Source organism: Gopherus flavomarginatus, chromosome 1 (assembly GCF_025201925.1).
Source record: "Gopherus flavomarginatus isolate rGopFla2 chromosome 1, rGopFla2.mat.asm, whole genome shotgun sequence".
NCBI classification, from domain to species: Eukaryota; Metazoa; Chordata; order Testudines; family Testudinidae; genus Gopherus; species Gopherus flavomarginatus.
Genome location: NC_066617.1, coordinates 336,399,341 through 336,423,399, shown reverse-complemented (window position 1 = coordinate 336,423,399; position 24,059 = coordinate 336,399,341). Strand labels below are relative to the sequence as shown.

Here is a 24,059-nt window from a genome sequence, read left to right as displayed (position 1 = left end):
AGAACTTTATCAGAAAAATGATAATTTCAAAGCAAGTGGTCATTCTGTGTGATGATCGGAGGTCAGAGAGTCTAAATGCATTTTTCACCCTCTGTCATCAAAGGAAGAGCCCGCCTGCCAGCTTGTTTTTTGTGAGACAACGCTCACTGCATTTCTAGATTGTAACAGGGCAGAATAACTAAACAAGAAGACTGAGATCCCCAGAGTTATACTGGGTAGCCCTGAGTTACTTTTGGGAAACATTCAGATTGCTACTACACCTGCTATTATTTGGAATTATAGACTCTGACTCACCTGTACATATATTTTACCTGTTTTAACCTCTCAATAACTGTCATAAACAGATAGTTAAGAGTTAATAGAACAGGAGTACTTCACGTCTCTTTTGCCTGTAAAGGGTTAACAAGTTCAGTGAGCCTGGCTGTCACCTGATCAGAGGACCAATCAGGGGACAGGATACTTTCAAATCTTGAGGGAGGAAAGTCTTTGTGTGTGCTGTTAGTGTTTGGTTATTGTTCTCTCTGGGTTCTGAGAGTGACCAGATGAACAACCAGGTTTCTCTCCAATCTCTCTGATACAGGCTCTTATGTACTCAGAATAGTAAGTACTAGGTAGATAAGGCGAGTTAGGCTCATGTATGTTTTCTTTATTTGCAAATGTGTATTTGGCTGGAAGGAGTTCAAATGTGTATTTGGCTAGAAGGATTTTAATTTGTACTTGAATACTTGGGCTGGGAGGGTATTCCCAGTGTCTATAGCTGAAAGACCCTGTAACATATTCCATCTTAAATTTACAAAAATAATTTTTACTGTTTTTTTTCTTTCTTCAGTTAAAAGTTTTCCTTGTTTAAGAACCTGATTGTTTTTTTATTCTGGTGAATCCACCAGGGAATTGGTGGGGAGAAAGGAGGGAAGCAGGAGAGAAAGGTTAAATTTCTCTCTGTGTTAGAATTACTTTCTCTCTCAGGGAGAGTCTGGGAGGAGGAGAGAAAAGGAGGGGGGAAGGTGAATTTTCCTCTCTGTTTTAAGATTCAAGGAGTTTAAATCACAGTAATCTTCCAGGGTAACCCAGGAAGGGGAAGCCTGGGAGAGGCAACAGTGAGGGAAAGGGTTTACTTTCCTTGTGTTAAGATCCAGAGGGACTGGGTTTTGGGAGTCCCCCGGCAAGGTTTTGGGGGGGACCAGAGTGTACCAGACACTGAAATTCCTGGTTGGTGGCAGCGCTACAAGTATTAAGCTGGTAATTGAGCTTAGAGAAATTCATTCTGGTACCCCATCTTTTGGACGCCAAGGTTCAGAGTGGGGAATTATACCATAACAATAACTCTCATAGAATCACAGAATATCAGGGTTGGAAGGGACCTCAGGAGGTCATCTAGTCCAACTCCCTGCTCAAAGTAGGACCAATCCCCAACTAAATCATCCTACCCAGGGCTTTGTCAAGCCTAACCTTAAAAACCTCTAAGGAAGGAAATTCCACCACCTCCCTAGGTAACCCATTACAGTGCTTCACCCCCCTTCTAGTGAAAAAGTTTTTCCTAATATCCAACCTAAACCTCCCCCACTGAACTTGAGACTATTACTCCTTGTTCTGTCATCTGGTACCACTGAGAACAGTCTAGATCCATCCTCTTTGGAACCCCCTTTCAGATAGTTGAAAGCAGCTATCAAATCCCCCCTCATTCTTCTCTTCTGCAGATTAAACAATCCCAGTTCCCTCAGCCTCTCCTCATAAGTCATGTGTTCCAGTCCCCTAATCATTTTTGTTGTCCTCTGCTGGACTCTTTGCAATTTTTCCACATCCTTCTTGAGTGTGGGGCCCAAAACTGGACACAGTAGTCCAGAGGAGGCCTCACCAATGTTGAATAGAGGGGAATGATCACATTCCTCGATCAGCTGGCAATGCTCCTACTAATGCAGCCCAATATGCTGTTAGCCTTCTTGGCAACAAGGGCACACTGTTGACTCATATCCAGCATTTCGTCCACTGTAATCACCAGGTCCTTTTCTGCAGAACTGCCACTTAGCCAGTTGGTCCCCAGCCTATAGCGGTGCATAGGAGTCTTCCGTCCTTCTTGTCCTTGTGTGCATTTGTCCTTGTTGAACCTCATCAGCTTTCTTTTGGCCCAATCCTCCAAATCTGATTAAGTCACTCTGGCTCCTATCCCTACCCTCCAGTGTATCTATCACTCCTCCCAGTTTAGTGTCATCTGCAAACTTGCTGAGGGTGCAGTCCATGCCACCCTTCAGATCATTAATGAAGATATTGAACAAAACTGACCCCAGGACCGACCCTTGGGGCACTCCATTTGATACCGGCTGCCAACTAGACATGGAGCCATTGATCACTACCCATTGAGCCCGACCATCTAGCCAGCTTTCTATCCACCTTAAAGTCCATTCATCCAGTACATACTTCTTTAACTTGCCGGCAAGAATACTGTGGGAGACCGTATCAAAAGCTTTCTAAAATCAAGACATATCATGTCCACCGCTTTCCCCAAAGAGCGAGTTATCTCATCATAGAATGCAATCAGGTTGGTCAGGCATGACTTGCCCTTGGTGAATCCATGCTGACTGTTCCTGATCACTTTCCTCTCCTCTAAATGCTTCAGAATTGATTCCTTGAGGACCTGCTCCATGATTTTTCCGGGCACTGAGGTGAGGCTGACTGGCCTGTAGTTCCCCGGATCCTTCTCCTCCTCCCCTTTTTTAAAGATGGACACTACATCAGCCTTTTTCCAGTCACCCGGAACCTCACCCAATCGCCATGAGTTTTCAAACATAATGGCCAATGGCTCTGCAATCACATCAGTCAACTCCTTTAGCATCCTCAGATGCAGCGCATTCAGCCCCATGGATTTGTGTGCTCATCCAGCTTTTCCAAATAGTCCCAAACCACTTCTTTCTCCACAGAGGGCTGGTCACATCCTTCCCATACTGTGCTGCTCAATGCAGCAGTCTGGGAGCTGACCTTGTTCATGAAGACAGAGGCAAAAAAATCATTGATTACATTAGCTTTTTCCACATCCTCTGTCACTAGGTTGCTTCCCTCATTCAGTAAAGGGCCCACACTTTCCTTGACTTTCTTCTTGTTGAAGAAACCCTTCTTGTTACTCTTAACATCTCTTGTTAGCTGCAACTCCAAGTGTGATTTGGCCTTCCTGATTTCACTCCTGCAGCCTGAGCAATATCTTTATACTCCTCCCTGGTCATTTGCCCAATCTTCCACTTCTTGTAAGCTTCTTTTTTGTGTTTAAGATCAGTAAGGAATTCACTGTTAAGCCAAGCTGGTCGCCTGACATATTTACTGTTCTTTCTACACATCAGGATGGTTTGTTCCTGCAACCTCAATAAGGATTCTTTAAAATACAGCCAGCTCTCCTGGACTCCTTTGCGCCTCATGTTATTCTCCCTGGGGATCCTGCCCATCAGTTCTCTGAGGGAGTCAAAGTCATTTTTCTGAAGTCCAGGGTCCACATTCTGCTGCTCTTCTTTCTTCCTTGTGTCAGAATCCTGAACTTGAGCATCTCATGGTCACTACCTGCCAGGTTCCCATCTCATTCTTTTTTCTCAGCTAATAACCCTATAGTTAGTTTACTACATAATTAGCTACCAGCATTGTCTTTGGTGTAAGGTCTAGGTACCAATTGATCTGGGATAAATGACTGGCTTCTTGGAACTGGAAACAACTTAAATGTGGCATGATTTTTGGTCTAAGTGATCTTTTATCACAAAGTCCAGTTTTTCTGGGTGGCAAGACAGACTAGAGAGTCTAAGGGGACTGTCTGTGACTCTGTGGTAAGACTGGTACAGCAATCCAGGAGTTCACATTTGTTATTGGATTGGTGAAATCTAATTATAGAACACACCACCGGTTTGGAGTGTCTGCTCTGTTTTCTGACTGTCTGCCCGGAGGTAGGCACTCACGGTCGTGAGCCACTCTATACAGCGTGACATACCTAAAATAGATTTTCCATACACCACAGTGTCATGATTTTAAAGTATGCTGTCTTAAAATAGACAAGGTAGAAAAAAACTTTTCCCTCCCTTGGAAATGATGGGTTGGAGGTTACTGGAAAAAGGCTTTAAATCAAAATGCTCAGGGAATATAAGAATGGTTAATAGCCATTGATGGACCTATCCTCCATGAACTTATCTAGTTCTTTTTTGACTCTAGTTACGCTTATGGCCTTCACAACATCCCCTAGCAATGATTTCCACCAGCTGACCGTGTAACAATAGTGTGTTGTGTGAAGAAATACTTCTTTGTGTTTATTTCAAACCTGCTGCCTATTAATTTATTTCGGTGACACCCTGATTCTTGTGTTATGTGAAGTGGTAGATAACTCTTCCTTATTCACTTTTTCCACATGATTTTATAGACCTCTATCATATACCTGCTTAGTTGTCTCTTTTCAAAACTGAACAGTCCCAGTCTTATTAATTTCTCAGCATATGGAAGCTGTTCCATATCCTTAAATCATTTTGTTGCCCTTCTCTGTACCTTTTCCATTCTAATACATCTTTTTTGAAATGGGATGGCCAGAATTGAATGCAGTATTCAAGGCGTGGGAGTACCATGAATAGTGGCATTATGATATTTATTGTCTTATTGTTGGGGCTCCGTGTCTGACATGGAAGTAATGGATTCTGTGACTTTCCACGAACTCCGTGACTTCTGCAAGGGTCAGTGTGGCTGACTCCAGGGCCGCCCAAGCAGCTGGCTCTGGGTCCAGCTGCTTAGGTGACATCCAGGACAGCCACATCAGCAGTGGCAGTCTTTGCTCCTGGGCAGCGGTCCTCGGCTGGCCAGCCAGAGCAGCCGCAGTCCTTGGCCCCAGGCAGCGGTTCCCGGCTGGCTAAAGCAGCCACAATTATGGGCAGCGGTCCCAGGCAGACTGACCGGAGCAGCTGCTATTCACGGCTCAGGCAGTGGTCCCCAGCTGGCCTGCCAGAACAGCAACTGTCTACTGGCCTAGGCAGCGATCCCCTGGAGGCCAGCTGGAGAAGCCACGGTCCGCTCACACAGGCAGCAGTCCCTAAGCAGCCGGACGGAGCAGCCATGGTCCATAGCCCCTGGCAGCCGGTGCCGCTGGCCCCGGGCACCCTCCCAATAGCAGCCTCCCTGGCACCTCTCCCCGCACCCCCAAGATTTAATCACAGGTATTTAAAGTATAAGTCATGGACAGGTCACAGGCCATGAATTTTTGTTTATTGCCACTGGATGATCGAGGTGCTGAAGAAACTCAAATGTGAAATTGCAGAACTACTAACTGGTATGTAACCTATCATTTAAATCAGCTTCTGTACCAGATGACTGGAGAATACCCAATGTGACACCGATTTTTAAAAAGGCGCCAGAGGCAGTCCTGGCAATTACAGGCCAGTAAGCCTAACTTCAGTACCAGGCAAACTGGTTAAAACTATAATAAAGAATACAATTATGAGACACATAGATGAACATGATTTGTTGGGAAAGAGTCAACATGTTTTTTGTAAAGGGAAATCATGCCTCACTGATCTATTAGAATTCTTTGAGGGGGTCAGGAAGCATGTGGACAAAGATGATTAAGAAGATATAGTTTTCACAGATTTTCAGAAAGTCTTTGATAAGGTCCTTCACAAAAGGCTCTCGAGCAAAGTAAGCTGTCATGGGATAAGAGGGAAGGTCCACTCATGGATCAGTGACTGGTTAAAAGATGTGAAACAAAGGGTAGGAACAAATGGTCAGTATTTAGAATGGAAAGAGGTAAATAGTGGTGTCCCCAATGGGTCTGAACTGGGACCAGTAATGTTCAACATACTCATAAATGATTTGGAAAAAGGGGTACATGGTGAGGTGGCAATATTTGCAAGTGATATAAAACTACTCAAGATAGTTAAGTTCAAAGCAGACTGCGAAGGGTTACAAAGGGATCTCACAAAACTGGGTGACTGGGCAACAAAATGGCAGATGAAATTCAATGTTCTTCAATGCAAAATAAAGCATATTGGAAAACATAATCCCAACTATACATTCAAAATGATGAGGTGTAAATTAGATGTTAATATTTAAGAAACAGATCATGGAGTTGTCATGGATAGTTCTCTGAAAACATTCACTCAATGTGCAGTGACAGTCAAAAAAGCTAACAGAATGTTGGGAATCATTAGGAAAGGGATAGATACAAAGACAGAAAATTTCATATTGCCTCTATATAAGTCCATGGTATGCCTGCATCTTGAATGCTGTGTGCAGATGTGGTCGCCCCATCTCAAAAAAGATGTATTGGAATTGGAAAAGGTACAGAAAAGGGCAGCAAAAATGATTAGGGGACAGCTTCCATAAGAGGAGAGATTAATAAGACAGACTTTTCAGCTTGGAAAAGAGACAACTAAGGGAGGGATATGATAGAGGTCTATAAAATCACGATCGGTGTGAAGAAGGTAAATGAGGAGGTGTTATTTACTCCTCATAACACAAGAACTAGGTGTCACCAAATAAAATTAATAAGCAGCGGGTTTAAAACAAACAAAAGGAAGTATTCCTTCACACAACGCACAGTCAACCTGTGGAACTCTTTGCCAGAGGATGTTGTGAACGCCAAGACTACAATAGGGTTCAAAAAAGAACTAGAGAAGTTCATGAAGGATAGGTCTATCAGTGGCTATTAGCCAGGGTGGGCAGTAGTGCAAAACCATGCTTTGAAGTGTCCCTAGCCTACTCTGCCAGAAACTGGAATAGCAACAGGGGATGGATCACTTGATGAATACCTGTTCTGTTCATTCCCCCTGAAGCATCTGGCATTGGTCACTGTCAGAAGACAGGATATTAAGCTAGATGGACCACTGGTCTGACCCAGTATGGCCGTTCTTATGAGTATGCTTAACACAGTGAGCTATCTATAGAGACAACATAATCAAACATATTGATTTGGCAGAATCTTTCTAACACGTAGTGTGGCTAAGCAGAATGAGACTTGGGCCTGTCATACTGAGGTTTATTCACAGAATATGTAATCTCTCCACGGGATATAAGGGTTGCTCAATAAATAGGACACGGTAGGCAAGCTTAATATAGGTACTGCTACTGTACCCCCGGTATGTGTGTGGGTAAATTATATAATGCCTGTGTATTATAAATTACGCATATTTTAACATTCTCTTGCCTGCAAGGGATAATTTATTTTATGCCAATAGCTATGCCTTAGGAATAATGACAGACACTTGACAGCAGCAGTTCAGCCTTATAAGATGAATGAGACTACTCAGAAGAGTTTAAGGGATATTTTTCCTCCCTTCTAGGCAGGATATCATTTTTAGACCTTCAGAAACTTCCTTCTGCTCCTCTTCTTGAGAATGACAGATTCCTTTTAGTGGATATATTTTCGATTTCTCTCTCAAATGAAAACACAAAAGAGAAAGTAATTCTTAAGTGTCAATTTTGTGCAGTATATTATTAACTAAAACTGACAACAGGAGGCTTAGCTGCTAAATTTAAAATCCTACAGGACGAAAAAGAAATGCACTCTGTTGCATCCATTTACAATTGCTATCTTTGCTTTCTAAAGATTCACCTGCAGAGCTCCCACACTGCAACACAAGATGTTCTAAAAGATCATCATTATTTTTAACTTTTTATTCATGTTTCAAACTATGCAAAGTACACAAAGACTGCAGCACTCATTACATCTACAAGCACATCCAAACTTTCAGACTGTTCTCAAAGCTCATACACTAGCACTGTTATTGAAATAGCTGTGAACTGGAAGGCATTTTACAAAATGGCATGCAAATTTAAAGGCACTTTAATGTCAGTACTTTAATATCCAAGCTCAGGCACACTCCTTCCTGTTCCTCAAGCGACAATATAAATTAGGTGTCACCTACATTTTGGGCAACTGATAGCCAGACTCAATTTGCATAATATGAAGCAGAATAAAACTTCATCTTTAAACAGGATGTGTAGCCAATGGAAATTATAAGTCCCTAGTGTACAATGTTCTATCACATTGAAACACTTCTCTTTTTCTACAAGACCTAGCAAACAGCAATCTGTTGGCTTCAAGAGAGTTATCCTGCTAACAGGCTCATGATGTAAAGCATGTTTGCTTAGTAGTATAAAAGAGAGAGCAGCCAGGTTTGAGCCAAAATCTATTGAAGTCAATGGAAGTCTATTTATTTCGATAGACTTTGGATCATATCCTCATGGAAGAAATGTAGGAAGATGATTAAAAGAGAGGAGAGACTGTAAGTCCAGATTTTTACAGTATCATATAATGATAGAAGTGTAGGACTGGAAGGGACCTCGAGAGGTTATCAAGTCTAGTCCTCTGCACTCTCAGCAGGACTAAATTATTACCTAGACCATCCCTGACAGATATTCATCTAATCTAGCCTCAAAAATCTCCAACCACAAGCTTCCGAGGCATATAGCTTATGTGTATATCTTATTAGAAAGTTTGATGCCAAAAATGTTGAAGTAAAACACACTCCAACCACTGGCATAGTTTGACTTCTATATTTGGAGGGACAGAAGCAAGGCATGGAGGGAGGGCTCACAGGGTTACATTTTCCCAAGAGGCAATGCGTGTAGGGGGCACGTGGGATAACATGCCTCCCCAGAAGTGACAGTTAGAGGCCTGACAGGGCCGTGAGATGCTCCCTTAGGCACTTGTTTTCCACTGCCCCAGCACTCCTGGCTCTGCAGCTCTCCTGAGGAGCCAGGGCAGCAGTGAGCGAGATGGGAGCATCTCATGGCAGCCGGCCTCCACAGGCACAGGCCAGCTCCAGGGGGCATCCCTAGCAAGTGCCAGGCTCCTTTGGGGAAAGGCAAGAGCACATTAGGGGAGCAGCTCAGAGCTGTGCTGCCTACCCTGTCTGGAGAGTGCCTGGGCATGAAGAAGTGATCCAGCTCAGAGTCCCACAGCATGAAGAGCTAGGGACCCAAGCAGGCTGGGTGGCTCCCACCAGCTTCCAGTCTGCCAGCTTCTGGCAAGAGGCAATAGTTTTCCAACTGTGGGGAGCGTCCCCCTATGGGAGTAGGCCACGCAGTTTGAAAACCACTGTGCTAAATGGAAGGCAGAAATCTGGTGAGGCACGGAACCCCACAACCCCCTTCACCTCCCCCTATGCACTGTCTCTGGTTTGAGGAGGCAATGCCCCCCATACTTCCTCCAATCTCCACCCCTGACTCCAATGTTTCCTTTCAGATCCCAAGATACATCTTTATTCAAGATGGGAAATTCTGAGAGGCCTGATGGTAAACGGAAGAACACAGAAGTCTAATATTCTTAAGCATACAAAATGGAATAACCTGTTTTCACAGATTTAGAGTACAATCAATGGGTTTTTTAATGTAACATAAACTTGTCACAGGAAGTAGAGATAAATATTTTCTTTTGTTTTTCTTTTTTACATATATTTTGTTTTTAAAATGTCAGTCTTCCAAAATGTATATACTATTACATACACTATTTCAAATTTTAACAGAAAAAGAATTGGAAATTATGCTTTCTTTCGACTGAAAACCAATCAAGTCTCTTTCCTGATAAATCTAAATGCCAACGCGCATGGGAATGGAGTGTTCCTGTAAGTCACATCGTAATGATGAAGACTTCAGCAGGGATTCCATCAGGTCCAGATACGTTACTGTTCTTCATCTATTTGATGGCTTTCTGTACCTTGACAAATTCTGGAGGGTCTGAAGTCATCCTTGATAGGATATTGAGGAATTAAGTCAAAGATGCTTTCGTCAACACTGAAGTCATGATTCAGGTGGTCTTTGAAGTATTTCTTCCATCATGCATTGATTAGTTGGTTGTCCCTGAAGAGGTTGGCTCCATCTCTGGACCTAAGGGGTGATTAGTCCTTTGGTACTGGGACCATGGAGGGCTTTGGTGGCATTGAAGAACCTGTGCAAGTCATGGGTGTTGCCAAGTTGTTGGCTCTCCTTTGCTTTGTTCTTCCACCATTTGTTCTTCATTTTGCGGGTTTTCCATTCAACTTCAGCTTTAAGCTGATAGTGAACATACTGATTCTGCTTTGATTCTGCCATTCAGCCAAGCACAGAAGGCCTTACACTTACGGATCAGTTCTTGGATTTCCTGATCATTCTCGTCAAATCAGTCTTGGTGGTTCCCTGTTGAGAAGCCCAGTGTTCCTTCACATACAGCACGGATGACCAATCTGAGTGCTTTCCAATCATCTTCAGGGTTCTCCATCTCAGTTTTGGTATTCATCAGTTTCTTTGTAAGGCACTGCTGGAAAAGATCACGTTTTCAAGAGGGCCTTAAGACTCTCAAGGTTGATCTTCTGTCTGGCTGATTTCTTCCACATTTTTCATTTTGGTGCGAGTTTGATGGAAATGATGGAGTGGATAAGGCAATGATCTGTCCAACAATCGTCTGTACTAGTTAGTACTTTGGTGATGCAAACATCTTCATGATCATGAGCATGGACAATCAGATGTCAGTGCTTAGATTGTGGGTGTTCCTTTCTCTCCCTCCCAAAAGATGACGGAGAAGAACTGGCTCACCAGCTTCATGCTTTAATCCTTAAGATTTGGAATTCAGAAGAAATCCCAGCTGATCTTAGGGATGCCATGATCATGACCATCTTCAAGAATGGAGACAAATCGGACTGTGAACACTATCGAGGAATCGCCCTGTTGTTCACCTCCAGAAAGATTCTTGCCAGAATTCTGCTCAATCGACTGCTCCCCTTGGCTGAAGAAATCCTCCCAGAATTGCAATGTGGATTCAGACCATGCTGGGGTACAATCAACATGATCTTCACTACCCTCCAACTTCAAGAAAAGCTCAGCGAGTAACATCAACCTCTGTACATGGCCTTCATCAACCTCACAAAAACATTCAGCTCCATCAATAATGAGGCTCTGTGGAGAACTCTCCTTAAATTCACCTAAATTTGTTGCCATCCTCCAACTTCTCCATGACAACATTTCTGTGACAGTTGTCAGCAATGGATTTGAAACGGATCTCTTCCTAGTCAAGACAGGAGTCAAGCAAGACTGTCTCATCACTCCAACCTTTTTCTCCATTTTCCTTTTTGTCATCCTCCTCCTCATTGCTGACAAGCTCCTCTCCAGAGCTGACATCTAATACAGAATGGTTGGCAAGCTCTTCAACCTCAAATCACCTCTGATCCAAGATAAAGCCTATTACTAAATCATTCATTGAACTCCAACATGTGGATGATTCTTACATATATAAGTAGCCCCACGAACATTAAAATGAGCTACTCATACATAAAGTTAAAAACTTTAGTATCTGTGTGATTGGGAATAAATATGGATTTAGGAATTTAATTTTAGGCATCCAGGTTTTTAAATTTTGGCCAGCAGTTATAAGTACTCTATAAAAGAAATTCCACTACCAGCTGACAAATACATTAACTGAAATCAGGATAAAAACATACACTAAAAAAAATCTATGGGTCAGAGATAAGGCTGTTGTGTTATGATGAAATATGCAGTTATTTAGACTGTGCTTACTACAGTAGGTGGGCAATGGAGAGTTTATAATATCCTTATCTGTTCATTTGCTTACTTTTGTATGCTAGTATTTTGTAAATGATGCGATATGTAACTACACTTAATTAGCACATTTAAATGGCATCTGAAACCAAGTTTTTTGTTTTCTTCCCATTGACTTAACTGCAAGCAGAATCTGGTCTTTATCTTTATCGGAGACCAGAGTCAACATTTTTGTCAAAAGTCATGATAAAACACATCTGGATGAGACAACTTGTTTTCTAATGTTTTGATAATCTCTACAAAAGGACTTCCTGACAGCTGGCCTTTCCTTATTCTTTCCTTCAGGCAGATGTTATTGCTTTTTAGATTTTTCCAACTGCCCACAAAGCTTTTCCAAGTCTTGCCTGAAGGACTCCTCAAAGAAAGGACAACTTTAGAGTTACATTAGAGGGTATTGCACTTCCCTGCCAGATAAATGACAAAAGTCTTGCGTGTGATGCTGCCCAGTTCCACACTTGCAAGGCTTTCCAACACAAAGAGACTCCCTAATTCCACTCTCCTAACTCATGTGCAAATCAGTGGTCTAACCATCCAGAATCAAAACCACCTTTGAGAAACAGGTCTCTGAAAGCCTACAGAACACCCAGGGCCATGCTTAACGACAGAACCTCTGTGAAGAATAAGCATCCTGAACATGGGAGCTCTCCATGCCAGGCAAAAATCATCCTTAGTTTGGACTGTGATAGGTTTTATTCTGCAACACAAACAGCCTATGAAGTGCAAACTCTTTGAATGGAGATCAACATCCAATTGCAGTGCACAAGTCTCTGGTTGCTCTCTGATTACTGAGCCCTCAGGATCCACTAAGATTATCTAAGGTTGGAAGTGTGCTCGACATCTATGACATGGTCCCTGTTGGAATATAAAAACAAAGCCAACTTTTTTTCCTTCCTCGACTCCTGTAGAAGAAAAGCAGGCTTTCAGATAAGTTTCACATCCAGCAGGGCTCTCCATTTGGTCTTGCAGAAGAAAAACTGGCATCTGGGGAGTTTACTGTGAATCTTAGCGATTCTAGCACCCTGATGGTAGAATAGAGAGATATCCTTATCCTTGAGGTAGCCATCATCCAAATAGAGGAACAAATGATTCTTAAGTAGCACTCTCCACTAATGCTCAGCATTTAATAAGCTCACACCTCACAGATACCAGACCAAACACAGATTTGATTGTGCTATTCCTCTATCAGATATCTGAGATATATCCAGTGGATGTTCTGTATTTCCTGTGTGCATATAAGTGCCCACCTGGTCCAGAGCACATAACCAGTCCATTCTCAAGTACAGGTAGAATTGCTGCCTGACACATACTCAGAACTTTTCTCTGACAACCAAGTGATTGAAGCGTCTGAGTTCCAGTCCTCCCCAATATTTTCTGTATCAGGAAGTATATAAAATAAAACCTCTTCTGTCACTTGCCAAATGGTAAGGATTAAATCCCATTTTTCCCAAAAGGGTCTGGATTTCTTGCAGGTCCTCTTCCTGATACTGTTGTACTCAAGATCATTCTCAAGTGAGAATAATCTTACAAATTTTGCAACCATGCTTGAAAATTATTAAAATAGGTGCCTAAGGAATCAGCAGTAACAGAAGCCCCATATTCTTCCTCTTACAGGCAGATCTTTGGACTTCGATAGGCAGGCTGGATATGTGCTATTGAGCCTTCAAAAACATGAAGCTTTTGTTGCTTTTAGCTCTCTTGCCAAGGTCCCTCAGTCCTCTGCTGATACTGAGATTTTTAAAACTTATTTATCTTTCTCTGCTTCACTGGTCTTTCATGGCAATTTATTTCATGCAGCATATTCATTATGTTTTACATGAAATATTGCCAAACTGATGGACTTGTAGTTCATTATTTTTTTTAAATAAATGTTATAGTTCTGCATCATTGACCCATCCAAAGAACTTTTTTCTATTAACACCTGTCAAAGTTGTGAAGACTTCTCTTAGGTTAACCCAGCCCTATTCACTACAGAGGATAAATTTAATTTTCTTAACCCAGCATAAAAGGGACTTAGATTCTTGAGGTAAAAGCAGCAAAGAGTCCTGTGGCACCTTATGGACTAAGAGAACATGGATCATGGCTCATGCTCTAATACGTCTGTTAGTCTATAAGGTGTCACAAGACTCTTTGCTGCTTTTACAGATCCAGACTAACACAGCTACCCCTCTGATCCTATTCTTGAGGTATGATATTATCCCATCTGAAGGTTAAGCAGTACCTCCTACATGAACAGCACTACTTCTTTAGTTTTATGTTCTCTTAATTTGTTAGTAAAACCAAGTGTGTGTGTTTTATAACTGCTGTGCACTGAACTGATGATTTTAAAGGTATTTCCACAATGGCTCTCAAATGGAACTAATCTTCCTGATCAGTATGCTAGATAATCAGTTTAGCACATATATCAAAGTTGGCTCCTTGATCCCATACTAATTATTTTACAGGTCTCTACACTGAATTGCACTGGTCAGAATTTCATCAGTATCTGAGACTTGATATTATGGTCACTAAAAACTAGGAGCTCTTTAATTTTTCCCTTATTTACTACACCAGGCTCATTTCCCACTATCAGCTTCATGCACCGTTACTTTTTCCCCACTACTGTTTTCTCACCATTAGCTTGTAGCTAAAAATCTACACGAGGGGGGCGGGGAAAAACAAAAACCCACATACATACTGACCATTATATAATCCCACTTTAAACAAAGAAAGATGTTTTGCAGATATTCTTATTATCCTGTTCGAATAGTCTCTATCATCAGTCAATGCTCCCCGTTGCTTTTTGTTTTAAAAAAAATCCTTAGCTTCAGTTAAAAAGGTCTTTGCTGTGTCAGCATTGCTGGCAATAGTCTGAAACTCATATTTCCACCCCACTTCCTTTACCTATCCCTTCTGAAAGTGATATTTGTAAACTCTACACACAAGGAATTTGACATCCTCATCAATGAGTTAGCTTAACTAAGCTTTGCCTATTGCACCGCAGGACTCCAATTCATGGGAGTCACAGAATCCTATCTGATCAGTTTGAGTGTTACCCTGATTTTCTTCCTCATGAAAAGATGACATCTTCATCATCTGGACCCATGGGAAGGAGTCTCTAGAAAAATTCCACCACGATTTCAACAGCTTCCACCCCACCATCAACCTCAGCCTGGACCAATCTACATGGGAGGTCCACTTCCTAGACACCACGGTGCAAATAAGTTATGGTCACATTACCACCACCCTATACCGAAAACCTACCGACCGTTATGCCTACCTTCATGCCTCCAGCTTCCATCCCGGGCACATCACACAATCCATTGTCTACAGCCAAGCACTGAGGTACAACCGCATCTGCTCTAACTCCTCAGACAAAGACCAACACCTACAAAATCTCTACCAAGCATTCTCAAAACTACAATACCTGCAAGAGGAAATAAGGAAACAGATCAATAGAGCCAGACGTGTACCCAGAAGCCTCCTACTGCAAGACAAACCCAAGAGAGAAACCAACAGGACTCCACTGGCCATCCCATACAGTCCCCAGCTAAAACCCCTCCAACACATCATCAGGGATCTACAACCCATCCTGGACAATGATCCTACACTTTCACAGGCCTTGGGTGGCAGGCCAGTCCTTGCCCACAGGCAACCCGCCAACCTGAAACATATTCTCACCAGCAACTGCACACTGCACCATAGTAACTCTAGCTCAGGAACCAATCCATGCAACAAACCGCGATGCCAACTCTGCCCACATATCTACACCAGCGACACCATCACAGGACCTAACCAGATCAGCCACACCATCACCGGTTCATTCACTTGCACCTCCACCAATGTAATATACGCCATCATATGCCAGCAATGCCCCTCTGCTATGTACATCGGTCAAACTGGACAGTCGCTACGGAAAAGGATAAAAGGACACAAATCAGATATTAGGAATGGCAATATACAAAAACCTGTAAGAGAACACTTCAACCTCCCTGGCCACACTATAAGGTGGCCATCCTGCAGCAAAAAAACTTCAGGACCAGACTTCAAAGAGAAACTGCTGAGCTTCAGTTCATCTGCAAATTTGACACCATCAGCTCAGGATTAAACAAAGACTGTGAATGGCTTGCCAATTACAAAAGCAGTTTCTCCTCCCTTGGTTTTCACACCTCCACTGCTAGAACAGGGCCTTATCCTCCCTGATTGAACTACCTCATTATCACTAGCTTGCCTGCATATATATACCTGCCCTTGGAAATTTCCACTACATGCATCTGACGAAGTGGGTATTCACCCACAAAAGCTCATGCTCCAAAATGTCTGTTAGTCTATAAGGTGCCACAGGATTATTTGCTGCTTTTACAGATCCAGACTAACACAGCTACCCCTCTGATACATGAAAAGATAGGTCTCCTTCTCTATTCGCTGTACTTGACGAAGAAGTAAAACACACCTAAATGCATTTGCAGCTATAAGAATGATTACACTAACATATACCTACCACAGTAGACATTTGGAAAATGGTACTAAAATATATTTAAAGCACTAAAGAAGGTAGCATACCATATTTGAGATGATAATGAATAACATCCTTTATATGTGCATATGTATTCCTAAAAGAAATCTTTTACAAGCCAAAACAGCCACCATTCAGAACATGTGTACACGACAAAATAAAATTTCATTTGAATTATCAGGGTGCAAAGAAATCATCTTTACAAAATTCTTAATACATGAAAAAAATTAATTCTTTCAAACAGTTGAACTAATTTTTACCCAACTTTCAAAAAACAAAACAAAACAATCCACATCCAGGCTAATAAGAAGAATAGGAAGATTAATCCCAAACAGTGATTTTTTTAAAGAAATTTGAAAATAACGGTTTACAATGGAAATACTATTTCAATCTTAAGAACAAATATATTCACATTATGCCTTACCTTTGATGCCATTCGCATGAATAGTGAGTTTTGATCCTCTGCTGTTCTCATCTTTTCATTTTTGACCAAATCTTTCAGGCTCAGATCATCATCATCCTGAAAGTATCTGACTCTTTCTTTATCTATGTGAGTAGCACCCTGAAAACGGAGAGATTGATAATGAGTATTAATCTGCACTTCACTGGGACCAGGATTTCACTAAAAGGGTTAAAGAGTTCAAATGTTTAAGAAATGAACCATGGAAATCAACTGAAAAAGCAAACAGTACATGAGAATGGGATGTTCCAAAGATATCCATAACTCAGATCAGTCTTTGAACTTTTTATGACCTGTGCCAGAAACAACAGATGTCTCATGGAGAATTCATGAAAAGCTGATGTCTCTGTTGTGGGATGTCACCATAGCTGGTGAAGCTCCATCCTAGTTCATACTAGATGTTTGTCCACACCATCCTGGTTTGTACAATTGGTGGTCTCTCTTCAGGAAAGGCTCAGGACTGAACATTGTAGGTGGACACTGACATAAGTGGTGATGGTGTTTTTCCAAAATGGATAATAATTCTTTCACCACACCTGTTTGTCAGGTTGATCTGTCTTACTAGCCAAGGAATTACTTAATAGAGACATGAATCCTCTACTGTTCTCAGAAGCTCAAAACCCAAACTCAGAATCCTTCTGTGGATATTGAATGGGCTTTTACTAAATTGTCCCGGCCTGCAAGAATTAATTTTAAAAGTTATAGACATTTTTTTGAAAGAGTAAAATGGAACAGAGTAGGAAATGGACCCCTCATTGCAATGAATATGACATAGACCAATAAATATAGACTGAGCCAGTATTATCATTTAATATTTACAATACAATAGCACCCAGAGTGAGCTAGACATTGTACAGTGCTATAAATAGAAATGGCCACTTCCCCAAAATGTACTTAAGCCAATATTTGCTCTACTGAAGAGGATGATGATCCCCCTATTCATATGTCTTTAACATTATTCAGTGTTTTGCTTCACATAACTACAAAATAGAACAAATAGCTTTTAGGACCTAGACAAGTTATCATCAAGGTATTTGGCTTGGTGTGAAAAGATGCTCTATTAATCTTTTTTGATTTAATATATACATTTACATGATTTATAAATAGCGTATTTTATTTGGCTAAGATATATTAATACCTTGAAAAGTTTTAAAACATTTGGTTAGGTGTATATTTAAATACATTCCCCAAGAAAACTCTAAGGGGCAACACCACAACTTTAAAATAAAGCTATTTTTCACCATCTAGTTCATGTAATTATACTGAAAATTAACTTATTTTCACAGCTACCTACCTACTCTTTCGATAAATACATACACCAGTTATGCCCTCCTAATAGTAAATTTACAAAGCAGTCTAAGAATTACATTCTAATAAAGATGTTATATAAAGTGTACCATCTGTCTCTTCCGTCTTCCTCCTTTCGGCTCCAGTGGTTCTGCCATTGAGTTCACAGGCCATGCTCTCCCAGATTGATCTGTTCTGACAAGGATCACTTCATGGTCTTCTTGCAAGCTTGTAGCCTATGTCAGGTTTTAAAATAGGTTTTTAAAAATATGGAATAGGAACAGTAAAACAAAGCAAAAAAATGGCAAGAGCAAATAAACTATTAAAATTCCGAAGCCTTAAGCATGTAACAGCTATTACTACTTGCTTAAAAATAATTTTGGAATAATATATAGTACACAGTTCCTCTATCCTATACTCAAACAGGAACAAAGATTGACAAAATACTATATCAATGAAAAGAACTGTTTTTTATAACAGAATCCAATGTAAAAAAAAAAAACCCTATTAAAAAGACTAGAGATGTAATAGTGATAACAGTTATCCAGAAAAACGATTATCTTAGTTCTTTAACAGTCTATCAAACTAAATACAAAAAGAACAACAAAATATGTGTTCGCTAAATGCCATTTTAAAAATTGTAAGATTCAGTAGCATATGTGCTGTTCCTGATGCTGCTGTGCCTTACTCATAGCTTATACAGTTTTACACACTTCATTAGATCAAAAGGATTTCAACTCAATTGTGTTAATTTTACAAGTCAAAATAAAAATACACTAAAGATCATTACCATCTGATAGATGCTTGGTTACACAGCAAATTTGTCTTTACAGTTATGTTTGTCAGTAAAGATCCGTTGCTTTCACCACAATATGAGGCTTGGAATTATTTAAATCTTGGCTATGTGATCTACAGCATTCGTAAGAAATGCAACCCAGCCCAACACAGAGATTATTTTGTTTATCTAGGCCAATCGATGTTGTAAGTAAGTTACAGGGGCAGGAAAAACCATGACTGAATCATCAGGTAGTTTATGTGCTGAAATATTATGGTGATAGGAATGGGTATGAAATCCTAAGACAGGTATCAAGATTTAAATTGCACTTGGGATGGCAGAAGGATTCCATTCCCCCACCTTCATGAAAAAAGATTAAATCCTATGGTTGGTTTACTCTTCTGCATAGCTTTCGGAATCACAAGCGGCATGGCTTCCAAACCCCACCCAGCAATGTTTGGAAGTACAGCCTCCTTCTTAGGTTGTTGATGGCAGAGGGATTTCATTTCATGCCATACCAACATTAAAGCTCAGATTGTCACCATCCATCAAGTGGACTTCTAGAATAAAGTACAGGAATTTGCAACTTTTTTAGGCAACTATACCAGTTTACCATACCAAAGTTCCCATGAAAGTCAAGGCCAAATCTCCTAACATAAATAGAGCAGGACTTTATCCCAAGACTTCAGCTATATCAACTACTTCTACTCATCTATCATTCAACTATGCAGGTCACAATATGCATGAGTGAGTGAGTGGGAGGCAGTTTCCAAAAGGGTTACTGAAACACACTTTTCTCTGGGAGACTATAGAGGGCAACTGAGAAGTCATGAACAGAATTTAGTGAGTAGTACAATGCTGAAAATGAGAAAATCCAAGTCTCTCTCAGATCATGAGTCATATTCCTGTGGGGGCTTCTGTTATTTTTCCCCTTCCCCAACCTCAAACTGTGGTTCTACTCTGAAAAAGCAATTTTGTAAAAATATCGCTATAAAAATAGGGGGCAGGGTAAGTGAGGTAATATCTTAAGTTGGTCCAATAAAAGATTCACCAACCCTGTCTCTCTAATATCATGGAACCAACACAGCTACAACACTACAAACTAAAAAAAAAAAAAGGCACATTTATGTTGTCACGATGGATTTTCAGTTCATATCAAATTTACTTAATGTACCAAAAAAAAATTCAAACTGTCAGCCTAGCAAAATTATTGTGGAGTTTGAACCTCAAGTTATGTACTTTCTGGTTTGTGTATCACCAAAAAATAAGAATTTTCTGGGAAATACTGTATATCTTAGCCTTACAACAATGCTTTATATTGCAGATTAATTTGCTGTTTTTAAAGTAATTTTATATTGGTTTAAATCTTTTTTGACACAAAGCAGCCTTTAAGCAGAACAAGATCTTGTATTAGCTGCATAGATCCTAGACAGTATTGTGGTAAAATCCCCTGCACTGCTTCGAAATCTCAAGCTTGGGGTTTTGCTTTGTTTTTAATCATCAGTAAGAAATTCTGAGTTTTAAGCAAAATGAACAGTCTATGTCCTGATATTTTGCAGTTCAACAAAGCTCGAGACTGATTATATTTTTAAGTGAGATACACTTTTATGGATGCATGATCTTACCAGCTATTTCATTAACATCATCATCTGACAAAACATGGAGAAAACAACACTATACAATACTGGGAAAGCAACAGCACGATGTATTTATTTTCCTCCTGACATGCATCAAATATCCTTATAGGTGATACAAATGTTTATGGATTAGGACAGTCACTAACTGCTGTTCATGGCTATTCAACAAAATATCTGCTTCTTTAATTTGCTGTACATCTGTTACTTAAACTAAAATGAAGACTAAAGGAACCCCTCTTGCATGGTCATTTTTTTTACTTTGGTTTTCTCCAATAGTATCCGTGACATAACTATTCTATAATAATTAATACTGTTAAATCCTTGTGTCCTAAGACACATGCCAATATATTACAGAACTGGAAACTAGTTTGGGTTTTCCCAATTTTTTCACTTTCTTTTGATGCATCGGGGAGAAGCAGGAAACCAGGCTAGATTGATCACTGGTCGGAAATGGTATGGCAATCTGTGTTACAACTTTGAAATGAGGCTAAAAAATGTGAAGTAAGGAATACTGAATATCTATTCTGTGTTCTGCCTCTAACCTCTGCTGCAGTGACATGGAAAGTCTATATTTTAATGGTAGAAAGATCTCATTTTGCAACATTATATCACAACAGCATTACTAAAATCTATTTCACTAAAAATTGAACATTTTCCATTTACATTTGTGAGTTAATCTAGTATTTAAAAAAACAGAGATTAAGAGCAGTGGCTGGATTCCAAAGAGATACAGGCTGTAAAAACCTTCCACATTCACCTGAATAGATATGACCATTTCGATACCATAGATTCAAATGATATTCAGATTCAGAGGATGAGAGATCTTGACACTGGATTAATCAAACATCTGAATTCAAATGTTGAGCTATTTATACCAAAGCCCTCCCATGACGAGCCCACTAACACCCAAAAACTTTTCCTTTTGGCTTTAGGGTGTAGGAAGCTGTTTACCTAAGGACTTTCTCTTTATCTAAGAACTTCTCACACACACTCTTGCCAACGCACTGCAAAAAAAAATGTGCAAAGAGTATAAATTTGCATTTAAGTAATATTTTAAATGAAATATCCCAATATTAAGGTAACAGTTGGACTTTTGAATCCCAGTACCCTGGACCTCATCTCCCACACTTCTCGCTCCCCTATTGCTCAAATTAAGAACTCAGGAAGTTTCTCCTTGCATTTGACATCTTTGGAGCAAAGAAAAGGTAGTGACGCTCCTTTGTCTGGCAGGAGCTCTCCTTCTCTTCAGTACTTCAGGGGGTGCCAGGTTGCTCTGACAACACATCCAATAACCAACTTCAGGAGACTGCTTTGTGTGACCATACAAGATGCTCTCCCCCTCCGGAACTAGCTATAAGTCTTCAAGGGGTCCTGAAGGCAGCCTCACCCCATACCAGAACAACATGAGTTGGAAATGGTCTTGACCCACCACTGCTGATGGTAGCATAAAAGCCCCAGGATTCAAAGAAATGGTTCTTTATAAGCAGTTACGGAAACCTCAGAGTGGTCCTTACCTACGTCTCTACTGCTAAGTCCACCAACTCCAGTCTCAGTGAGAAAGGAACTGGAGGCGAGAGCAATGCTGAGGGATGGATTAAAGTTTTGTAGGGTTGATGGGGTGGTAGGAGAAGGTAAGAAACTAGGCTCCCACCCAACACCGGGCTGAGGCAGGGAGTGCCTTAGTATAATCTGGAGTAATGAGCAGAGGAAGCCTCTACTTTTTGTGGTCTACCCAGGAAGTCCCTATAAAGGATGCTAGCTGTGACAGCTACATCCCTTCTGTAGTTACCCTAGGGTGGCAAAAGAGGGATGGGCAATGCTGCTGTGAACTGGCTGAATGCTGGTCCCTGCAGAGGAGAGATTTACATCTGCAGAGATCGCTCTTGAGTCAAAAATTGCCAGATTGTAGGGATGGGCAAACAGAGAGCTATACTCCAATTGGTCTTTGCCATTTTGAAGCAGATATACAAACACTAACATGGTTTAGGCCATAGTGAGAGAGATCTGTAACTTCAACACCACTGGCAGTGCTGGTTGTCCTTTATTAGAAATACAGGGTAATGATTGCCAACGACCCTGCTCTTCAACTCATGTTGTTTGGTGAAAGGTCAGTAACTGGTAAGATCACTATTATCTATGCTATTACACGAGGTCCCTAAATTTTCTTATATATCACAAACCACGTCAGTACAGTAGGTCCCTTATTATACTAGCTGTCTCCAGGCAGGTACTCTATTCAGAATAAGGCAAGGAAGCACTAGTGAGGTAGTGTGTCTACGCTGTGTGCATTGCCCCTTAAAGGATAGAGGCCTCCCATCCCAAAATGGGCTTTGGTAGTGTGTGTCCATCTTACAGGAGCATCTTGGATGCAGAAGCTGGCTGTTGAAAGGGTATTTTCCAGAAACCCTCAACTGATGTTTACACTGCTTTGTCTGCTTATATAGACTGTACCACTAGAGAGTGATGGACGCTTGCTCCCCCGATCTACACAAGCTGTCAAACCTTTTTCAGTCCCAGAAGAGAGGCTAAAATGGATCCATTGCCAGCATGCATCTTTGCGTCTTTTTCCCCATCTTTTCCTCTAACTACATTCAAGCTGTACATGTTTTAAGCCAGTTGGCAGAGAGCTGGAATTATTCTCAGAGAATGTATTTTACTTAACTCTTTGAAAGGTATAAGGGCAGATACAGTATTAGCTTCTTGCTTACTAATTGGGAAAAAAGAAACTCAACGTAAGTTAATTGATTAAATTAGACCTACTAAGGCAGACATCACTAAATTGGGTATTAAGACAGACATTGTCAAATTATATAAACAACTTTATTAATCTCAATCTGAGGCTATTTTCAGTCAAATAATTGATGTGTCTGCCTTACATCTGCTGTCCCTGCCTCATAATGAGAGACTGTCGCTATAAGCTCCAATAAAGTCCGAAAATTCTGTAGTTATAAAAGCATGCTGACTCCAATGGCTTAATTCTATTTTTTTCAAGGAAACTGACACAGGAACATAGAAGTTATGGATTAAAAAAAAATAGGTCCACTTCCTTTTCTCTATCATACCATAAAGTCCCATTATTCTCCCAGAGTAAACAGGTATGTTTGAGATGCTGACTTAGCTCCAACAGAAATTAATCTCTTTTTTTAAAAATCTGTATCTTTAGTTTGAGAAGCATATTCTTTTACTGCATCTTCTGGGCTATTTCCAACTCTTGGATATCCTCCTAAAGTTGGTGATCAGCTCAGCACTTTACAGGCCTGATTCTATAAAGTGCTGAGCCCCTATTACGAAGAAGAGAGCACCACTACTATCGTCAGAGCACTCAACACCCCACAGAATTAGCAACTAAGTAGGAATTTGCAAAAAGTGCGGTACAGTAGAAACATGAACTCATTCATGTTTGTAACTCATTCCTAAGGCTGAGAGCTTGTCACAGAAGTCACAGATTCCATAACTTTCTGTGACCTCCGTGACTTTTGCACCAGCTGGTGCACCTGGCTCTGGAGCAGCTCAGGCAGCCCTGCGCCAATCGCACTGGCTGCTGCTGGGGCAGTCTCGGCCACCACTCCCCCCTACTCCTCTGCCTGCAGGCACTACCCCTGCAGCTCCCATTGGCCACAGTTCCCAGCCAATGAGAGCTGTGAAGCTGGTGCTCTGGGTGGAGACAGCCCACAGGGCTGCCTGGCCACGCCTCCACCTAGGAACTGAGCAAGGGGGATGTCACCGATTCTGGGGAGCCCCCCATGTAAGTGCCACCCAGAGCCTGCCTCACCCCATCCCATGCCCCAATCCCCTCCCACATCCAAACTCTGCTGCTGCTGGTGTGGGAGGCACAGAGCCAGGTAGGGAGCCTGCCGGCCCCACCAAGAC

General features: G+C 41.1%; 2 protein-coding genes across 5 annotated transcripts in view; one reads left to right on the top strand and one right to left on the bottom strand.

Moving 5' to 3' along the window:
• The window catches only part of CWF19L2 (CWF19 like cell cycle control factor 2), a 175,137-nt gene that overhangs the window by 53,483 nt on the left and 97,595 nt on the right, over positions 1–24,059 (bottom strand). For all 4 annotated transcript variants that reach the window (XM_050927803.1, XM_050927785.1, XM_050927811.1 and 1 more), the window contains exons 11-12: positions 17,888–18,013; positions 16,455–16,592 (exon numbers count right to left, since the gene is read on the bottom strand). In XM_050927803.1, coding sequence (XP_050783760.1) covers positions 16,455–16,592; positions 17,888–18,013 — 264 coding nt within the window. The remainder of the gene's footprint in view (positions 1–16,454; positions 16,593–17,887; positions 18,014–24,059) is intronic.
• AASDHPPT (aminoadipate-semialdehyde dehydrogenase-phosphopantetheinyl transferase) overlaps positions 1–24,059 on the top strand; it is a 1,013,205-nt gene that overhangs the window by 904,659 nt on the left and 84,487 nt on the right. The gene's annotated exons all lie outside the window — the stretch shown is intronic.